The 16787-nt window shown below is 36.5% G+C and overlaps 1 protein-coding gene across 1 annotated transcript in view; it reads left to right on the top strand.

Moving 5' to 3' along the window:
* Positions 1-16787, top strand: part of grik3 (glutamate ionotropic receptor kainate type subunit 3) — a 95694-nt gene that overhangs the window by 46488 nt on the left and 32419 nt on the right. Inside the window, exons 2-6 of the mRNA XM_053327947.1 lie at positions 9104-9277; positions 9498-9755; positions 9924-10105; positions 12863-12916; positions 16281-16451. Coding sequence (XP_053183922.1) covers positions 9104-9277; positions 9498-9755; positions 9924-10105; positions 12863-12916; positions 16281-16451 — 839 coding nt within the window. The remainder of the gene's footprint in view (positions 1-9103; positions 9278-9497; positions 9756-9923; positions 10106-12862; positions 12917-16280; positions 16452-16787) is intronic.

Raw genomic sequence — 16787 nt, 5'->3', positions numbered from 1 at the left:
CGAGCAAGAGCGAGCAGGAGAGGGTGAGCGATAGCTGCGATAAATTGCAGAAGCAGAACCACTTGAGCATAAAATTAGATTTTACAAATGTGTTGTTACCTGACAGTCCTCTGACAGAGGAGATATCACAACATTATAGGACTGCATGAGTACTAGGAATCGTACCAAATAAATAAGAATGCCTCTCAGTTGTGATAGAGCTCAATGTGGACAGCGAGTTAGGAAGAAGAAATAACATAATTAAAACAGCCTTTCTCATTATGGACTCAAACATTAGAAGCCTAAATTCAATTTATATGATAATACATTATCCTCTGTGAAAGCCGCACACATTACGAAACATTTGTCTAAATGCTATGACACTTAAAACTATGTCACTGCCTGAAGGAAAGGGTATTTTGGAGTTTAAGAGTTTAACTGTTTTCTTCTGTAGGTTATATGGTTTTCCTTTTATCGTTCTATTATATTATATAGCTTCAAAACAGCTAGTAGCTCAAGGATATTTGATATTAGGGGGGCTTAAACTTGCATCATGTGTTCCCTCTCACTACTAAATGGTCCTGCTGTTATCAATTGCTGAAATGTACTTCTTTAATGATAAGAATCTCTCTGCCTGTGGATCTTGTAACACAGTGAAATTTACTGGAGGATACACCAACTCCTGCAGTGGTTATAGTCACTATAATGGTTCAGTTCAAGAAGCATAACAAAACACATTTGTTTAAGTGCAGCCTGTCAAAATGAGAAATATAAACATGGTCTTTCTAGGTAATAGATTGCTATGAGGCACAGTGTTCAAGGAAACAATTATTTTCCATATTATTGGTAGTAACAATAGTTAGTTAAATACATCATTAAGACAACAATGAAAAGTGAATGAATCAGTCTGAATGACGAATGGAATAGTTAATTCAAGTCAGCTTAGCAGAGAGAGACAGTGTGTGTGAGAGACAAGTCACCGAGGCGAGCTTTATCTGCAGTATGTGGCAAGAATAAATAGTGTTTGTGTGTGTGTGATTGAACCCACTGCAAATATGTCTCACTGTGAATATATAAAGGCTTTTTTAGTACACCAGGTGGCAAATATTTTACCTGACATTTATTGCTTGATGTTTCAACAGATAAAGATGGTTATACCCATCACAGTGCATTTGTTGTGGCACTAATAATATGAATAACAATCCACTATAAGAAACTTTTATATCTTCAGTTCAGTAGCTTCTGGTTTTATAGCTTTTGAAGTGGTGAACATTACATTTGGAATTAAGTTTTTCACACGCTGATAGTACAGTCAAATCTAGACCAGATGCCACTTTCACTCATAGGAAATGAAACTGGCTTGTTGACTCATTGGCATTTGCTTTTGTAAGATTAGCTTCACAAGCTGAATATTTAAAGGTTGTGAGATAAAATGCTATATCTTTGTTCTAGTGTCATGTTTTGCTATCAAACTGGAGGAAATGCAAAGTGATAATAAAAAAAACAATACAGTTTATGAAGTTAAACTTGACACAAGTGTATTAAATAAAGTATTATATATCCAAAATAAGTCATTGAGGTCTTATTTTTTCTTATTTAAATAACTTAAATAATCAAAGTAGTTATTATGGGGCTGAAAAAACCCCATGTGAACTGAAGTTAAACCATATTTTCCTTGTCAGTATACGGTGCAGAATGATTAAATAATCAATTAATTCAAAGTTATGTTATGAATAAGCAACATCTCCTTACTGCTATTATGGTTCATGTTAAAATATGGCAGGCCATTTGTCAGGGCTAATTTGAAAGGCAAATATTCCCATTCTGGTTTGATCAGACCATTATCCCAGTAAAATAAGTCCAGAGTTGATTTTAATTAAACTATTAATACCATTTGAAGTAACCAGTCATAATAATATATTATTTACTATATTCACCAGGTATTGGAAGGTTATAAAAAAGTTACACATTCCCTAAATAACACACACTATAAAGTCAATGGATGATAGTTATTAAGTTAATTAATGAGTACAATAATGAAACTTATATTAATATTAAAATTGCATGATAAATATGCAGTTTTACATGATTAGAGATTACACCCTGTTAATTGTGTTATGTTAATGACAGATTCATAACAATATTTGATCTAATCCACAACTGTAAAATGTAAGATTGTTTCAATTTGTCCCCACTACATGGTTACAGTACATTTGACTGCATCACACATTTGAATATAATTACAATAGTGGGGAACACAAATTCCTTTGTAACCACACATGTTGTCTTGCTGTACTGTATGTTTCCATACTGATATTAATTTGTAAAGAGATTGAAGAGGCATTAAGAAGAGATAATTAAATGTTGAACATTATCCAGTGGCACCTAGCAGAATGAACTTGGCAGAAATGGAATGTAATATTCATAAGTATGTTTTAATTAGTGTACAATCACCTGAAAATGAGAATAGTTGTGTTTTCATTATCTTAGAATGGACCAACTACACACTAGCTTTAGAGAAGGCCTTTCACATTAATGTAAGTTTCGTGACTACGGTAGGTTCTCCTACAAGCTTGGAGGGGAAGAGGAGAAGTATTGGGTTGATTGCAGTCTGCAACTTCAACGTAGATACCACTTAATCCTACAAACATGCATCATCAGTGACTACAAGCAGTTATGCAACGGCAAATGTCAGCAATGATACAGCCCATGTAATCCTTTAACTATAGCTATATATGAACATGATATTATTTTGTTTATATATGTAATGTAATCATCCACATTACCAACAATCATCTCAGCAGGGTTTGTAAAGTAAATATACTGAGCTCTCATGGAAAACAAAGCCTGTTAAATCAGGAGTACACTTTGTTTGGTCCCAACATCTTTTTTAGGTCTGTAAACATAACCACAATATTGACTAGACTAACAATAAAAACACAATAAAGTGATGTATTTTACATCTTTTTCAAAAAATGCTGTATGATCTCTCTCACACACAAGGACATTAACCAAGTCCTTTACACCTTTAATAGTCATTTTGCAATTATCACACATTTTGATTTAACAGCATCAACAGTAGTGACCCTTAATAATCCCAAAGGTAACACTTTGATTGAGCCAATAAACACAACCTGTTAAAGTGATATGGAGCCAAACGTTGCACCTTGACAAATCCTATAGAGTAGAAAGTTGTCTGTCACACCAACATATGTCACGCAACATCATATTTATTTTTGTGTATGCTTCTACATGCAAACATTATACTTGTGTTTCTTTCATTTCTGATGTTTTGCACAATTTTAAAACATTAGTACATCATTGGATTATTCTTTCCATCTGTGCTCTGCAACTGACTATTTTTGATAAGGGTTACAGAGGCATCGGAGCATTGGGAGGAAAGGCATTGCACATATAATATATAGACAAACACATCCATATTAATGCAATAGGCAATTTAGAGTCTTAGATTTACCTGACCTGCATGTGTTTAGAATGTGGGAGGAAACCTGAGCAGTGAAGGGAGGGGGTGTAGGGGGGTGGGGGGGCGAGCATGCATAGTGAGAGGAACCAAGGCCGAGATCAAACCCAGAACTTTATTGCTGTGAGGTTACTTTGCTAACTAATGAGCCAACATGCTGCCCACTACCATTAATTATCCAGCACTGTTAATTTCCTCTCATGATACTTATCTTTGATTAAATGTAACAGATTTACAGGCCTGGATTTTTTGCTTCGTGTGGCACAGCTTAAATACTGGTATCATTATTGTATAACAGTTAGTCCCTAGTGTTGTGTTGTTACCCATAATTATAAAGGAACATATTCTTCCTGAAATTGGCTGGATTTCTGAATGTTCATGGTGGTTCGTCTGTGCTTTGTGCTGGTCATTGTTTGCTGCCATCATTGTGAAACTGAGTGCTGTTACACATCCAGGGAGACAGGAAGCTATTCACGGGGAGATTGGGAATCCCACCAGTGAAAAGAAAGTACAAAAGAGCAACACTCAGAAATGCAGTGGGCGAGCACACATGTATCCAAGAGCATAATGAGGTAGTTTCATTGTTTGGGCTTATGCACTGGTTTGTCTGGCAGCAAGGAGTTTGGTTTAACAAGCTCAATGTATCATACAATGGAGGGCAATGAAAATAAAACACACACACACACACACACATATATATATATATATAGATATAGATATATAGTGCTTTTATCTATCTACCCAATCTATACAATGGGTTATGGATTCTTATTGTAAGTATATACAGTAGAATTATTTATCTAAGTATATATATTAACTTACAGCTATGCAAAGGTATTTTAATTTTTTACATGATCTATAAAACAAGCGAGGCAAAGGAATATTATTCAGTGTTGTTGTAAAGCTGGTTGCAACTTCAAGGAAGGTCGGACTCTTGCTTAGCAGAAAACAGAAAGGTCATTGATCATTGCACAAGGGCACTACTTTTACCTTAGTAGTGAAAAGTGCAGATACCAAATATGACCTTCCCTTGCTTTTAAATTGCATTATTTGAATGCACATTTTGTTGGAAAGAAATAATGGAAAAAGAAAACATATAGTCAGCTGTTTAAACTAGAAATGATTTTCAGGGATTTTCAAGCTGAAAATTTAAACTTTATGGTTTGTTGAGACTATAGATCTTAATCTGATGATTGTGCTATTGTGTGATTGGTTGTTCTAAGGACAGGGACAAACCCATTCTCATTAACCCCAAAGTTCACATTACATTACAAACAAGTATGACTTCTCTAGTCCTGGATGTAAGCCAAACCAACAAGATGACAATTGCAGATATTAAATTCAAAATTGAAAACAACATTATATATACTGCAGGTCCTTGGATGACACTATCCCAACACACAACAGCTGCCAAGTTCAATTATTCACTGCATGCATTCTGAATTGAAGATAAAGTAAAAATAAAGAAATACATAAAAAAGCAAATTTTGTAGCAAAATGCAATGTTTGTCTTTAACCACAGAGATTAGTCCACACGCATCTCACTGTAGTAAAAATAAATATTTTTTAAAAATAAACAAATCAACATCTGATAGGCATCTGCCTTCCCAATTGGGCAATGTATATGTGTATAACTTTATCATATTGTGGGATAAGTCATGAAACCAAAAAACAAAAACAACCCCCGGCATCCTTCTATTTTAATGTGGCTTTGTTTTGGCAGACTGTCATTCTGTCACTCAGATCATACTCTTTGAAGTCTTGAAGTCTGTAAATGCACTAGATGTTAAAAATAAGTATTTTCAGTGGAACCCAGATGATTCCAACCTTGCCAGCTAAGCTGGCTTGCAGGCACTCTGCCACCACATAACAGCAGAGGGTGGGTTTATGCTTGTGCACTTGCCCACGTTGTTTGCGGGTACATAACATGTGGGGCTTTCATGCTACAACATGGATTTTTTCAAGGGCATGTACAGCTGAAATGTGAAACCTCTGATTTTGACTCGGCACAGCATGTCTCTGTTAGTTCCTTTAGGCTTTGACTTCCTGCACCCACAGTTTTCTGTGTCAGAATAAATTTCAACTTGATTCTCATTCACACCACAGACTTACAAATACTTCCATTTCTATGAAGAAGTTTTAACATTTCATCTAATAATTTAAATAATAGCATTTTAACAACTTGTAATCTGCACCTTAGTCAGATCTGTCAGGTGAATCATTTATGAACTTGTGCTCTTGCTGTAATAATAATATACTATAGTATATTATACTATATAATATCCTGTTTTTGAGCTTACTTGATACCTTTGCTTTGTGTAAGTAGATGAACTGATATGTTATAATAGATGTAGAAGCCCATTATACTACCACTGGAATACACTTCAGCAACAGAAGGCTTTCTCAGGAGCCTTGACCCTCATTAATAACTGGAGTAATCAAGGGTAACTTTGTTGTCTAGCCTTACGGTACATGCAGTAAAGTGTATGATTACACACTATAATACTATACTGAAGTACAACATTTCAGTATATCGTATGAGCTAAAGTAGTTGCCCCTACTGTCTCTGATAACATGCCAAGTTAAATCTTGTCAGTTTAATTTGTACAGCCCAATATCACAAATCACACATTTTAATCAGGAGGCTTTACAACCAACAGCAGTACAACATCCTTTATCCTTAGACCCTCAATGTTTGTACGTTTTAGTGATTTTACTGTCTGCAGTTTGGTGTTTTAAAGTGAATTGTCCTTCCTAGGCACACATCCGTGTGTTGCTTTGGAATACAGCTGATCCACAAAGTCCTCAAAGGACAAATTATGGAAACAGCTGCAATTAGTGGCTGATTTATATATTGTGGTAGGACCTTAGAGACTAATTAAAGGCCTTTGTGTTCTTGTCTATTGGAGACATGCTAATTTTAAGCCTTTTGACTGAGATTCACACGAACAAGTCTGAAATTCATGCATCTCAATTTGCTGGAGCCCAATGCACTGCTATAACACACATTCGGTTTGGCTGCTTAAATGAGAACTTGTAAACATGTTCCATAATATTCCAATCTCTACATCATTAGAGTAAATTTTGTGCAATGCTGAAAAAGAAGTGTTTATCCCTTATTTGACGGAGCTGAGGGAGATGTTGTACATTAGCCTTGCTATTGTGCTTATGGCAGAATTCTGAATAGGGCAAAGCAAATTATCTGCAGGATTTTTCCTCCCAAGGAGCAGGTTTCCCTCCGTTTATTAAATTTGTTAAAGTGCTTCTGCGCGATGCACATTTTATCCTCTTAACAGTCAAATTACTATATACTCCAGCAATTACTTAATGTACTCTAATGAGATTTCCCCATGAAATGGAAGGATTCATTTATTTTAATGTGACGCATTCCACCAGGAGGTTTATGCATCACATCCCCTCACAATCCAGGGAGGCTTTGAGTCATAAATAGTGAGATGAACTGAATTGAATAAACATATTTATATAAAAAAAGATGGTACACAGGTATGTGATTCTGTGATCGAATCATTGAATGTGATATTCAGGGGGCATCAGGAGGTCACAGGTGTAATTTCCAAGTACAGCTCTCTGCAACCAGGTATTCTCTAGGATTACTGAAATAAAACTGGGCTGGCAGGCTGTATTTGCCAACTAGACCATATGAGTGTAAAAAGACAAAATAAGTCAAATAAAAGGCTATTTTGTGCTCCTATTGGGTCAAAAAGCGCTTGGCTTTTTACCCCCAATTAGAATAGTGGAGTCATTAAAGTTAAAGTCAATAAAAACAAATGTGTTTATGATTGATTGATCTGCGCCTTCTACTAGGTAATAATGTCATGGTATGCAAATGGATCAAATTGCTGTTTGGATCATTCAATCAGTGGTCTTGTACATCTATCAACAATGTATATAATTTACCATATTTAAAATGTTTTAAATGTGTTTTGGGTTTTTTTTTCAAGAAAAAGAAGCTCTATGCTCCCTTCCATTCATTGTTGACTAACAGTATATTGATATTATATCATATATACTACATATAGATCATACTGCGAGGGAAGGTTGGAGTGTGATCAATAACTGCACTTAATCAAACCAACAAGGGACACTGCAGAACACAGAAAATACATCAGTGTATGATTATGCTTTAAAGGCGGAATGATTACCAGCCAAATACTCTGCAACACCACAACACCAACCACAATGGTCATATAATAATTTCATGTTCCTGCCAGAACGTATGTGTACAGATATTAGATGTGTACTACAGTTAAACATGTGTCCTCTCTATGCAGACATTAGGAACAACTTTTGATGACAGTGAACTTTTTTCTTTTTCCAGAATAGACAAAAGATGGCAGTGACATTTTGCTTTGTTATTGAAATCAGTAATATGTGAAGACTGGAGGTGGAGGAGCCAGTTTCTCCATAAGGTGATGTTCTTACAGGCATCTTTTGAGAAGCTGTCTAAACTGTCTTCTTAAAGGCTTCAGCTGAGCCACAGAGGGACTTTGCTGTCTTACATTTGACAATGTACGCAATGTTCGTTACTCTGCCAATTACACATAAATATGGGAACTTAAAATAATTGTGTTACAGTGTAACGTAAGTAATAGAATAGAATAGTTTATAGCTTTTCTTTCTTCTTTTGTTTTGGTTTTTTGTTAAGTGTGACATGCAACAAAGGTGGCTGGCTGGAATCAAACCAGGGGCTTTGCAATAATGTGACGTGTTCAGTAACCTTTTAGCTGCTGAGGTGCAGGAGCCATCAAAGTAGACTTCATATAAATGTCAATAAATACACCAGTGTTCATACATATGCAGCTAAGACAATTAATCAATTAATCAATTGATCCAAAGAAAATTAATCGGCAGCTATTTTGATAATTGAATAATAATTTTTGTCATATTTTAAGCAAAAATTCCCAAAAATGTATGGTCCCATGGATTTAATGTTTTTCTCTGGGTTTTGTGAAGGTGAATTGAATAGTTTTGCATTTTAGCTTAATTGTATATGTCTTTTAGATCCAGCATATCATGAAAAACTCCACTCATTTGGAAAACTACTGAAGATAAGTTTTTTTTGTAGTACATTACTGATGGTCTGATACACACCACCAAACCACTCAAAGCGCTGCTCTACTTTGATGTTCATACAGAAATGTTTTGAGCAGTAGTCCAGCTCATCCAAAAAAGAAAAAGGAAAAATACTTTTCTTTGAATTTTATGTAAAAGAAGAGTGCCAAGTCCATGGATCTGCTCCACCAACATGGTATTCTGGGGAAATAAAAGGACATCTTAAGTGCTTGAGATATTCTACTGCCCTGATGGAACAGACGGACTGACAGACCGACACACAAACACACGGAGTCCTTAAATCCATTATGGCTTTAGACTTCAAAGCTGATATTGGTTTTTTGAGCATTCCCTGAAAATGGAGAGGGTTGCTCCATGTTTGCTGAACAAATTTAATATCTTGTGTAATGTGTGCTGCTCCCCTCACTGCTAGCCCTGAGTGCAAATACCTCTCAATATTTTTCTCCATTCAGTCCTACCTGAAATTGTGTCTGTATGTTTCTCCTTGTGCTTGTGGTTATGTTTGAGACGTAATGGGCCACGTGTGTCTTTCTCTGTTGTGTTTTTCAGGTGGGATTTTTGAACAAACAGATGGACCTGTTTCACTCGTTAGTGCTGAGGAGCTTGCCTTTAAATTTGCTGTCAATAACATTAACAGAAACAGGACTTTATTGCCAAATACAACATTAACATATGACATACAGAGGATTAATATCTACGACAGCTTTGAGGCATCAAGAAAAGGTGAGTCCCTTCTCTCTCTGTTTATTCAGCGTGTAGTGAGTGATAGTGGATGACTGCACGTATCTGGTCAGTCAAAACATCCAAAATTTGTTTGATGACTGTAAATTAAAGTCTTCTATTTAGTATAGCAAACCTTAAATCATTGTAAATCCTAACTGAACTGAACTGTGAAAAGATGACACACTTTTTTCTCAACCTCTTTTTTCTTGCTCTTCTCTAGCCTGCGACCAGCTGTCTTTAGGTGTGGTTGCTATATTTGGGCCCTCACATAGTTCATCGTCTAATGCTGTGCAGTCCATCTGTAATGCATTGGAAGTGCCGCACATCCAGGTGCGGTGGAAACATCATCCCATGGACAACAGGGACACCTTTTATGCCAATTTATACCCGGATTACTCATCACTGAGCTATGCTATCCTGGACCTAGTGCAGTTTCTCAAATGGAAAACAGCTACTGTTGTATACGATGACAGCACAGGTGAACAAAATGTTACATACTCATAAAATGTAAATGTATTCCTACAAAACATCATGAACATGTGCAAATAATGAATTAAGAAATCTCTAAGTAAGTCCATGTTTAATATCAACACTATTTCCTGTGATATTATTAGTCATTAACATATATGTTGTTTCTGTTGTTCAGGTCTTATAAGACTACAGGAGTTGATAATGGCCCCATCCAGGTACAACATCAGGCTAAAGATCCGTCAGCTCCCTATTGACTCGCAGGACACCAGACCCCTTCTCAAAGAAATGAAGAGAAGTCGGGAGTTCCGCATCATCTTTGACTGCAGTCACCACATGGCTGCACAGATTCTCAAACAGGTGAGTGTGAAGACCACAGAGTGTTGCAATGCAGAACCTTCTGTTGTCAGATCTTAGCTTAGCATGGCCAGACATATGAGGGCATGTGGCCCTGTTCCACACAGCTGTCCCAGACACCAGTTGATTCTCATCAGATTTGTTGTGAATAAAAACAGGGAGGCTTTGGCTTGCCAAGAACTTAGTGGTGCCTAGGCAGGAGCAGAACAGCAGCAGAAGGTGTGTCAGTAATAATTAAGTAGCAGTTAAATTTTGGTGTCAGAGAGTAGGCGGATTTCCACTTGAGTGTAGTTCTTACAGTGAATCGTAGGCGTTCACGAATTGATGCATCTACTGTATGATCTACCATTGTGGATTCTTGTCTTAGCATTGGATGCTAGAGTGGCTCATTATCAACCCTATGCATGTGTATATATATGTCTCATATGTTGATTTATTATTGTCTATTAGTTGCATCAAAATGCATCAAAAGTAATTATTTTCTGTCTGTGTGTGACACAGCACTTCCCTAGAATAGGTGTTTGTGTCTTTGTTTTTGTATTGATATGAGTAATTGTCAGTCAACAAAGACCTGTCAGTATGATGCACAGAGTACAGATTGTGTAGGTGGCCTGATGCTCTACAGATGTCAAGAACAGGCTGTTGGATCCCCCCTCCATTCATTTTGCTGTCAGTTTCTGTTAACATGTTTACCAAATGCATCATCTCCTCCCAAGTTATTTAAATAACTCAGTCTTCCCAAGTTATTGAGATCTAAAGTGACACATATCTGCTCGTGGCCAGTCTGCACATCCCGCGCAAAGAAATCAGTGTCCTTTTGAGAGACGTAGTGAGAGAAAGCTTTGAGGTGCAAAAATGCCTAACACATTTCTCTTCCATGATAAAACTGTTGTGGCGCAGAAGGGTAATTGGTTATGAGTGATGCCAAGAATGGCATACCTACTGTGTTTGGTTACAAAATTAACATAAGTCTTGTGCACCGGCGTCATGCAGATTTGACTTCCCTTTGTGCACCATTGATCCGTTAAAACAGAGTCCCAAATGTGCATCAGAGAAGAATAACTTGACATTGTACTGTATATGAGCTTGTAATTGAAAGGTTTGCTTTGCTGTAACATACATTTTACTTTGTGAAGATTGAATTCATAACAATGAAGGATTAGACACAACTGGGTCCTAACTCCTAAATCTTACCCCATCACATTCATTCAATATAGATTAGGGCTGCAACTAATGGTTATATACTCATTATCAATTAATCTGCTAATTACTTTTTCAGTTAATTGAGTAATTAGTTCGTCTTTTAAAATCAGGAAATACAGAAACGTGCATTTGTTTTCCAAGTGTTACAGCTGACATATTCCTTTCTGACCAATAATCTGAAACCCAAATATATTCAGTTTATTCTCATAAAAACTCGAAGAAAACCAGCAAATAATGACATTTGTTAGGCTGGAAATGGAATGTTTCAGTTCTTTCCTTATTAAAGAAAATACTTAAAGCACTTTGTCACTGCAGGCAGAATTTGGAGTGAATATCATCTACATTTTGATTTGCAGGCAGCAGTGACAAAATGTGTCAGCTACTGAACTGGAGTATCTAAGATGTGTAGACTAATTTACAGCTTTATTAAAAGGTTGCCCCTGTCTAAGACAATGAATGGAAATTGGACACATTTAATTTATGTGTAATGTGACTTTGACCGCTGCTGCAGGTGCATGTGTAAGAAAGTGGATCAGAAGCCCACTGTGTTTGTAAAAAGGCTTTAAACAATATGTCTGAAGCCTCTCTATTATGCCCTTGAAATATTTCTTTTGTCGTGCCATGATTCTAAAAAAATACATCGGGCGCTATCTTCACGCTGACAAGCTCATCTGCTCTCAACGTGCCTCTGTCGGGTTAAATTCCCTCCTTTTGCCCTTTGTTGTCATGCGTTTTCATTTGTGTAAATTAACTTTGTCATTTTTTAAAATTTGTGATCCTGCAATCGGTGCACACAGAGATTTCAGGGGGTTTATTAAGAGAAAAGCTTGACGAAGAATACAAATACAACATAAGTCTTTGCTGACAGAATTATGTTGTATCATACTGTAAATTCATCTGACAGCAGTGGAGAGATTACTTTAATTAATGAAAACCTCTTACTTACAATACAAAACGTGACACAAAGTTTCAATGTCATGCATTTGGCTCGATGTCTATAGATGGAGAAGTGAATTTGCCTCCACATAAGCACAACATCTTATTTACATAACCTTGGCTTTTTTTTTTTTTTTTCTTTTTTCTTTCTCCCAACGACAGATGGTACAATTAAATGGGAAGCACAGCCGCCATGGGAATGCAGGGCCTTTGAATGTAGATTGAGTGAAACAAGTGGCAGTGATGGAGTGCTCGGATATGAGGCAAATATTACCGAGCTCTTTTGATTGAAGGTTCTCTCTTCTCTGCTGGGATGAAGTCACATGCTCTGAGCCATTGCAAACCATTTAAATGCATAGAAAAAAAAAACATCAAGTAACTCTACTAATCTGTAATTCTTTGGACCACATATGGTGCAGAAATCTGACCAAGAGAAATTTGCCCACAAAATGAACAGCAATATGCTCATTAAAGGCTTGCTATTTTTTTCTTTACTTACATTTGCTCTGACTGTGCTGTTGATTCTAAAATGTACTGACATGAAAAAATGACTGTTTTCTCTACCCTGTCTCAATTCTTTCACACCTTTCTTTCCCATCATCTGTCTCTGTATGCTTCCAGGCCCAGACCATGGGGATGATGACAGAGTATTACCACTATATCTTCACCACTCTGGTAATGCACCATGCTTGTTAATGCAAATAGAGTCTTGTTTGTTCTCATCTCCCCACCGCTTTAGTTTTTGATGAATAGTGGCTAATTGCCAATGGGGTTTGGATCCAGTCCATAATATCAATTTTGTTTGACAAGCTGGAAGCATAATGGAGTCTTCAGTGTGCTGTAGTAAACACTCCTCTTTATAGTTAAGTCAACAGGATTCTTTGAGGTGGCAGCTTGAGATTCAAAAACTAAATGTGACTTCCTAGTTTTAAAACCGCTAAAATTGGTCCTCTGTGAGCTTTTAGAGGAAAAATCATTTAATTAAACACAATGTTTTTTTTAAAGCAGAAATCATCAAAATGGGAACAAAATGGTAGAACTCCACCAGCACACATGAAATTTAAAACCTATTCCCAATTACTCCCAAATTTATTGACAGGGCTTTTAACAGAGTACACAGACAAGACAACAACTGAGTCTAAATTACTGATTTCAGACGAAGGTTTGTTTACATGAATAAAAACAGGAATAAAACAGGGCTATATTTTCAATTATGATTTAAATAATGAAGTGAAAAACAATATTCAAATTTCCATCTATAAGTCAGTCACCTAAATTAGATTATATGTGTACACACCTATAATTTATGAGGTCAAAAATACTTCATTATTCTCTATTGATCTATTTAAAGCATATATCTGTAAAAATATTCTTACAGTTAACACATATAAAAATACTGAACTGATATCTATTGCCTACATGTATTGTAGATGTATGTAGCCAAATCTTGATATAGCATTATAGCACATATATTCATCTGTGCCACAGGCTTCCAAAGTGAGCGACATTCTTGCTCTAGTTGACATTTTCCTTTGTAATGATAAACATGGATTTATCATAACGTGGTTTATTTTAAGTAAATCCTGCATACATCGTCCTGCTGCTGTACACACCTGCTAGCACACCAAAATTTGCAGCTGAAAATATTCTGTAATAGATGCAGTCTTTACATTTTACATCCCTTTTTAGACTCTTTTAAAACATAAAGATATGAAGATATGGGTGGAATTGGGACTGAGGGCCAAAGACACGTTGGGGAAGTCGTATTATGAGACCAACTAACACATTTAACATGTTTTGGTGTTTCCATGAGGTTTGTTGGTAACATAGATGTAGATGATCAGAATCCTTATCCTTTAAAAATGATAACTGATTTAGGTTTACAGTACACATACAATTATACAATGAAATTTGATCTCTACATTTAATCCATCTTAAGTATCATGAGCAGTGGGCTTGAGTGATCTTGGATGTGTTCCTGTTTCGTTGCCATCTTGAGCATTTTAAATTCTCACTCTGATGAAATGATCTCGTTTGACTAATACAATCAGAGCCAGCAGGGAGCCGCTGCTGCTTCTCAGCTGAGATGCTGGCTATCTGGTGACAAACAGACTGAATGGGGAATGAATACCAGCATGTTCTGTGCTGTTCTTTTCACTCTATGTTATTGTCTCTGTTTCTGCCTCTCTCATACACACATACACTCTCTGTCTCTCCAGACTTGACCAGTCTGTTGTGATAATGCGATGTGACATAGAGGCCCAGGCATGATGTGTGTCATCTTTCACGTTTGACAGCGTGGCAATGACATTGTTCTGCCATGCGTCATGTTTCTGTAGCATATCTATCGCTTTAGTAGGGAAATCCAAACATCGTTTTTATTGCCAGTATATTGATTTATGTTTTCAGTTTACCGGTTTCCAAGCAGACATAACTGAAAAATATTTATTTAAGGATGAACTTTTATGTGATGTAATTTTTTCTGCAACAACAGTATTTCTCGCATGAAGGCAAGCGATCTTTATGGAATTAGAGTGTGCTATCTATCTAAAGCTGCAATACCCTTTCATATTGATAGACACACCATTAAGAAGATTATACCTAGCGGCTTGATTTGATTCAAATGTGATGAATACTTGCATGGTATACATGACAATACAATTTCCTCTCGATGGATTTCACTGATGTCTGTGTTTTATCTTCTGAGGTGAGGGGAATGCCGACTTATTAGAGCGTGAAAAGGCAACAGCAGAGTGGTGTGGGGTAATAACCTCCTTGTCCTTTGAAATGAGTCTGTCATCGCTCCTGCCTCGCCATGCTCCACAGCTATCTCTTAAAATCTAAAGCCAAAAACTTTGTTTTCTACCTCCGTAACACTTTTGTATGCACTCTGTAAGAGAGAGATACAGTGTGCTCTTTGGGTAAAGACTTCTGTGTAATTTGGATGTAGAATTATGTTGATTTTGTGTTATATGTGTGCTTACAAGGCAGCGCTGCAAAAAGTGAACTTATAATTGGAACAAGTTACTTTTCTGACATCCCAAAATGCTCTAACAGAAATGAGGATGTCACAAAAGATGAATTGTATTTCTACAAACAATTATGTCCCAGTTAGTTTGTATTCTTAGCTTCAAAGCTGAGAAACTTGTAACCTGATCTACTTTACGGAGCATTTCTGAATGTCATATAGAACAATAGTGATTTTCTTTGATCTCTGCTTATAAAAGAGGGTACTGTACTGCAGTGAGAAAGAAAAGCGAAAAAAAAGAGGAGAAATATTTCAGTGACTGGCGGCGACTGTTTTTAGTAAGTGTCTTACACGCTCTCGTTCCCCCAGTACTAACCCCACAGGGTGCTAATGAAATATCTATGTTCATCCAAATGTCTTTTCCAAGCCCCCTGGCCCATTCCGACACGACATGTGTCAACATGTGACTTCACACTTCAGCTACAATGGCTGCCCCAGAAATTACAGCGGCTTAAATTGAATTGCTTTTTGCTTAGACATTGCCAAGGGAATGCAAGAGATGAATTATTAATATGATTTGACAGAACTGCTGTTTTTTTACTTGTTGTTTTAATTTTTTGAGCTGTAAACAAAAATTTGAATCTTCTCAAAATTAGACAATTGCACCTATAAAGATTGTCTCACATTAAGATAATTAAGGAACACAAAATATATCATGAGCTTTTGTTTATTCATTTTAATTTACTGTTCCTTATTATGTAAGTACAAGAAAACAACAATCTGTCACTTCTAAAAGGGTTTGCTCCTCAGCCACCAGAACCTTTTTAGATTCCATTTATTACATACTGCTTCAGACACCAAACTTAAATCTCCTGATATGACATTGAAAACTACTGTGTTTCTCCCTGCTTCCACTTTATTTGGTCTTAATATAGTATCTCTTTAATCAGATGCTGCGTCATTCTCTTTTCATGTGAGGAGAAAGCATCCACTATAAAAACTTAAACAAAGAGGCTGAGTGCTGGCAGACTAAATGAGAATCTATCTTTCATTACTGATGTCTCTCAAAAGGACCTGATGGCCATTGACTTGGAGCCGTATCGTTTCTGTGGTGTCAACATGACTGGCTTCCGCATCCTGAACGTGGATAATCCCCAGGTCGCGTCCATTGTGGAGAAATGGTCGATGGAAAGGCAGATACCACCTAAACCTGATTCAGGCCTCCTGGAGGGCATCATGACGGTATGTTTTATTACTTCTGTGTTGTTCTATTTAAAGTCAATCCTCCATATTCCAATATAAAGTGCCCACATCTATCTATTCATCTATTTATTATGTCTTTTGCCCAAAGTAAAAAAAAAAAAAGGTGTAACCCTAAAAGAAGCACATAAACAATTTTACCTTAGAAACTAATATGACCATGCACGACAACCACTTAGGCACACCATCTGTATAACATACACTCCTCCAGGCTATGGCCCTTATAAATAAAAAACATATGAAGCATGTTGTCAGATCTGAGTGGTTCAGCTAGTAAATGTTGAATGGGAAGATTTATATTTTAGATTATTTTAAAAG

This window comes from Scomber japonicus, chromosome 10 (assembly GCF_027409825.1).
Source record: "Scomber japonicus isolate fScoJap1 chromosome 10, fScoJap1.pri, whole genome shotgun sequence".
NCBI lineage: Eukaryota > Metazoa > Chordata > Actinopteri > Scombriformes > Scombridae > Scomber > Scomber japonicus.
Note: the sequence above shows the minus strand (reverse complement) of the source record. Positions and strands in the feature narration are given on the sequence as shown.